This window comes from Plasmodium coatneyi, chromosome 14, assembly GCF_001680005.1.
Source record: "Plasmodium coatneyi strain Hackeri chromosome 14, complete sequence".
Classification (NCBI taxonomy): domain Eukaryota; phylum Apicomplexa; class Aconoidasida; order Haemosporida; family Plasmodiidae; genus Plasmodium; species Plasmodium coatneyi.
The window spans coordinates 37,361-43,360 of NC_033569.1; the positions used below are offsets into that span (position 1 = coordinate 37,361).

Here is a 6,000-nt window from a genome sequence, read left to right on the forward strand (position 1 = left end):
TATATCTTATTCGTTTATGAATTTATTAACTGTTATTCACACTTTAGGATAAATTCGTAAATAGAAAATAATCCCCAAGATAAATAATGCATATAATAGCAATAAAAGTGCTTACTAAAAGAAAAATGTACCTTTATGTATATATTTATATTTTTCTGATATATACAACTTAAACTTTTTGTAAAAATCTTATATACACAAACAGAAAAATTACAAATTTCTTGATAATTTCAATAAACACATTCATTTAAAATATAAGGTCCTCAAAATTTCTGTACACTGAAAGAAATTAAAATCCCAAAACAAAATTATAACCTCTATATTCAGAATCTTTTTGTATTTCAAATATATTATTTTCCTACTTGAAATGTTTTATTTTTGCAAATTCTTTAAAACACATTTTGAATGCATAAACGAGGTTTATCATTACCCTGTTTGAATAAGCATACATATATCGAATTATTTTGTGACATCATAGTCAATTCTATAAACTCTATAATAAAGGAATGTTAACAGTGCTTACCTCTTGTACACTAAATTAATAGCCTCCTGGTAGTAGTAGGAACTCATTCAATGTAACACGATTTCATGGATACTACTGAAGTGAGTGAGAATACAACTATACATATCTTAGTATATATACAAGGATATACGAATATAGGAATAATTTCTTCGGCCACTTTTCTTATCTCGTTGATAAGGCGCAGTCCTTTTACTCTAAATTTTGTCTTAGGTTATAAGAATAATTCGAATTTTTAAAAAAATGAAAAAATATTGCTTCAAATTAAGCTCACACATTGAATGTTCTTCATTTTTATTCTTATATATAGGCTGAAATCCTTATTCTTACCTGGATTTTATAGAAATATCTGGCCTCAATATCTGTTTACTTGTTTATTTTCTGTAATACCATATAAAATTCCCCTTCTTCTCGAACGCAACCATGTTACCCGTATAATTGAAGCATATCATACTATGTTATTTTTTAAAAAAAAAAAAACCCAACCTTATGTATAAATTAAAAAATTGTACATTCTCATACTCCCCCTGTATTTAAAACTGATGTAAAAAAGAAATAATTTCCATTTATATTGATTCTTCCACATAACTGTGTAACGCGTAAACAAAAGGGAGTAGACTTGTCTATTCTATATGTTGTTAACATTAAACTGTTATTACAACACACAAAAAATGAACCTTCTGGAAGTTTCACATAGTTTCAAAAAATGTCCTACAGTATAAAAATATAAAAAAAAAATAAAAGAATGCAAATTTCTTTTTCCTATCAACGTGTGCAAATTTAAAATCGTAGTTAATAGTTGGAATAAGGGGAAAAAAAGAATATTAAGATACAAGGACAAATGTTTATATACTATTTCTAAAGTTGCAATTGCCTCGTGTTAGCTTGCCCTACTCCTATGAGATTTAATCCTATAACATTTTCTTTATCGGGCGAATTATTCAGTTTTGGTGATTAGTAGGTTCTTGTTGCATATTTTTTCCTCCTAAGATTAAATCGTACTAATTAGTAGTGCTTTGACATATGTAGAAGGTGCACCATACTCAGTATATCTTCTGTATTACCAAACCTTGCTGGGTTCACAATTGTCAACTTAGGGATATATTTCAATCGACATGTTCCAGTAATAAATCATCCTAAGAGCCTTCAGAATAAAAAAAATGAATTATAACAGTTTTACTTATTATAAGAATATAATATTGAAATACTCTACCATTTTTTACTTCATTAATGAATAAATGTATTATTATTTACGTGCCATATTTGAAAAGAGCCCTCCTGAAAGTGACCTCTAAATATGTGCTCAATTAAAATTCCCTATACAGAATGAGTGTATAAAGCGTTAAAATTTATATGAAGATATGAAATGCTAATTGAATGGAGCCGTCATTAAATTATTCCATTATAAATAACCAGGTCTACAAAACTTTTCATTCTACTTTGCTTAGATCACAATTTAATCATAAAAATTATATACAAACTAAATAAATTCACAACACACATATATGCACAATAGGTGATATTGACTATATATGAATGTGCAGTTTTTCACAATTTCGTTACGTTAACCTTTATGTAAAATGTTGTCATATATTCAATACTAAATGAAGTTTTAGAAAGACTTGGAAAAAAAATTTAAGAACACAATTTGCGCTGGTAATCCATGGTTAAGAAAAGGGGACTAAAAATGTCTCGCGCCTACAAGTTCACACGATGCAACTCCAAAAAAATACATAACAACTATGTGCACATTATTACCCCTAGATATAAGCACATAATCAAGTATCCTATACATATGTATAATCAAAGGAGAGAATGTTTTATTTTCATGGAAAATTTTCCCTTTTATGGACATTATTTTCTTCTCTTTGTGTATTACACTAAAAGGTAAGTCATAATATTCTATGGTTACCTATTAGATCGTATCACCCTTGGCTAAATTAAGTAATTTCCCACCATCATCATTCTACCCTTAGACTAACTAATGAATCAATGTTCACTTCTGTTAATATATAACATGTTGTGGAAATAAAGGTCGAAACTATTTCAGGGTTTAGGGTTCATATATCAGTTATTTTCACTTCATACCCGCTGTTTAGTTTTTTAAAAATACATATATTGTTCATTCCCTGCTTAAGCACTTATTACACGGTATATATCAATTTTACCTACATTTTGTTCTCACATTTACAAGTTCATTTATGTAGGAAAAATTCAGTTCATACGCGTGGCATGGTTTAGTTTGCTATAAAGGCATAAATGAACTTAAATTATGTGTGTCCCCTAAATACTTTCAGCCAAAATAAATCATTTAAATATTGATAAACATGTAATGCTTAACCGATAATGTTGTTAGAAGAAAATAACACATGGGGCAAATAGAAAATCCTGTTTAGGAAACATGTAATAAATTCCAAAGTACGATTATAAAATACATTATAAGCGCCCATTTAGTGAAAACAACACTTAGTGATATTCACAACCCGAATTTGGTATTCATATCATGTCATAGTTCTTTATGAACCATTTGTACAGCTCGGAGGATACGCTTAATTAAAATCCCAAATATTCTAAACACCAAAAATATGCAATCCGCAATATGAATCGCATTTATAGTATAAATATTCAGAACTCCATTAAAGGGTAGCCATAATTGTCATTTCTAATGATAAAGTTTAATTGTTACATTTTTACTCCTTGAGGAAGAATTGAATGTACATTCATTCTAAATGTATTCAAAATTAAATAAGATTGCATGTGTGGAGGGAAGGTCAACGGATATTAATCAAATCGTCTTATATGAATAGTTGGTACAAAAATGATAATACGGAATTTTCGCATGATGTGTACTACCGAATGAATGCACATCGGAAGGCTGCATATTGATGCAACGGTCATTCAATCAGAAGTGTTTACATATGTACATGCACACGTACACACGTAAGTATATTTATTTAATTATTTTTAAGAACCCTTTAATTGGAGAACTACAGAAAAGAAAAGTAGTAAAACTACATCAACTGAACAAAATAAGCCAGGTGCACAAAATAAAAAGAAATAAGATCAACATACATCATATATATATCGAATAATCAGCATACACTTAAAAAAACTTAGACTAAAATAAAATAGAATAGGATGAAAATGTTATTTTCTACTGCAGGAAGGTTTCCCTGCATTTGTTTTTTACTTTTCACGAAAAAAATTATTTTCCCCATCATTTCCTATTTTAAATGATTCGCTAATTACCCTAACTTATTAATTCCACCCACCCATATCCTTCACACCTCTTCCTGGATATCGCAGTTATAAATTGCTCACTGATTACTTATTTTATTCTTCCATTCTCCAATGGGAATGTGTTCGCGCAAACTCCATTTGCTATTACTGTTATATTAAATTCCTATAGTACATCACTTTTGCCCTTTGTAATCTTATGAATTATCAAAACAAGAGTCTATAATTTTTTCAATTATAGCATTTTTTCCTTCCTCCTTTTTAGTAAACAACGATTTACATGTTTCAACCAATTCTTCTTTAAATTTATTAATTGAGTCCCGGCTCTCATTGATGATATCTACAAATTCTTTCAGTTCAAAGGATTCCCGATCAAGTAGGGCATAAAAACGCATATTATAAAAAACCTCATGATGCTTTCTTCTTTTGTATATAATTTCAGTACAATACTCCAATTTATCATCCACAAAATCATCATTTGCCTTATATTTTTTTCCCAGAACTTTTAAATATTCTGATACATAATTCTCTATATTATCAAATTTACGTGCTTCAATATAACGCAGTTGCCACCATATACTATTCATCTCGCACTTATATGGGACCTTTTCCAATGTATTCACTAAATGATATAACCCTTTTTCGGTTAAATGCATGTGCTCTTTAAAACATTTTTTGCGCATTGTAGCTATATCAACAGAACTTGATTTTACTGCTGCATCATTTTCCTCATTTGTTTTATAATGCGTTGCCACGTTCTTCTTTTGCGTTCCACAACTTGAATCAACTTCTGTATCAACTAAATTCGTTTTGCCATTCTTACTCTTTGAATGATTATATTTATAATTGTTATTTTTACACAAATTGCTTAAATATCGATTACATATTTGGGTCTGCGAAACGCTCATTCCATCAAATGAAAATATATTCTGCGGAAAAATCGAGAAAAAAAATTAAATAATGTTAACAAAAGTTGTATTCACACGAATGTGTAACGCAAAAATATAGTCCCATCTGCACACGTATTTTTCGTCTTACTAGTAGCACTAAAAAAATAATCGCGGCTAAATATACGGAAGAGCGCGTACACCAAAAAATATATTTATTCTCAGCATTTTCACTACTCATAATATTAATATATGTGTGAGAATTCTTAACATCGAAATTGTTGTTTCTTCAATGCATGTGATTTGATGAGCAACAGCGCCCTTTAACGTATGCACATTTAAAATGCTTTACACACAAAAAAAAATATATATACGTACGCATGAATGTACGTATGCATCTATATATAGGTATTGTTGTTTCTCGAAAAATATACTATAAATTTATTTTTATTGGCAATCTACGTGTTAAGAGAAATAATCACTTAATGAAATGTAAATCTAACGTTTAAAAAAGAACAACAAAAGTCGCCATTTGGCAAAACGAATCATTATATTAACATGAAGCATATATATAAGTTTTCAAAAAAATATCCCTAGAGTCCATTTATTCTTTATTTTGTTCAACACAATCAAGTATTATCATCATTCCTTAAAAGTTCAGAATTGTACCAGATTTTATCGTTCCACAAAGTAAACATACGCATTATACTTTACACTTTTTCTTATATCACAAAAAAAAAAAAGAAAAATTACAATTCTTAATTTTGCATGGTAAATATCATGGAAATAATAATAAAAAAAAAAAATCCTAAATTATTACTATTCTTATAATTGCTTTGATAAAGGGAATTTTGCATTATTCTATAAAGCATATATACCTTTTAATTTTGAACCTTCTTTTTTTTTTTTTCCTAGCTTCCAAATTACATGCATCATGTTTTTCTATTTTACGCACCTTACACATGAACTCAGAAATGATAAATTCTCTTTACGCATACTCATACTATCGTAATAAACTTAAAAAAGTGCAAACAATTATTTACCTAAATATGCGGTAAACCATATTTAATGTAATACCGGAAAAGAAAAGAAAATAAATGATAAAAAATTTATTAACGTAATCTGAGTGTGATGTACCGCAATTTTATATTCCGCATTTTTTGTAATAGAGCTTACAATTTTTTTTTTTGTAGTTTTGCACAACTTAATATATATTCATTTTAAACATTCCCCCCTCCATTTTATTTACACATATTATTAGCGCTATGTATTCATTTGACGCATTCTGACTGAAAATAATGGGGCACTTCATTTAAATCACTTTTATATGTAATTACGCATCAACTATTATAAAAT

At 28.6% G+C, this 6,000-nt stretch overlaps 1 protein-coding gene across 1 annotated transcript; it reads right to left on the bottom strand.

The window, feature by feature from the left end:
* Positions 1–3,954: 3,954 nt before the first annotated feature.
* Positions 3,955–4,885, bottom strand: PCOAH_00051370 (Uncharacterized protein; the record flags this gene model as incomplete). Its single annotated transcript, XM_020061919.1, has 2 exons — positions 3,955–4,686; positions 4,796–4,885. 2 exons carry the CDS (start codon positions 4,883–4,885, stop codon positions 3,955–3,957), a joined length of 822 nt encoding a protein of 273 aa, XP_019917684.1.
* Positions 4,886–6,000: the final 1,115 nt, after the last annotated feature.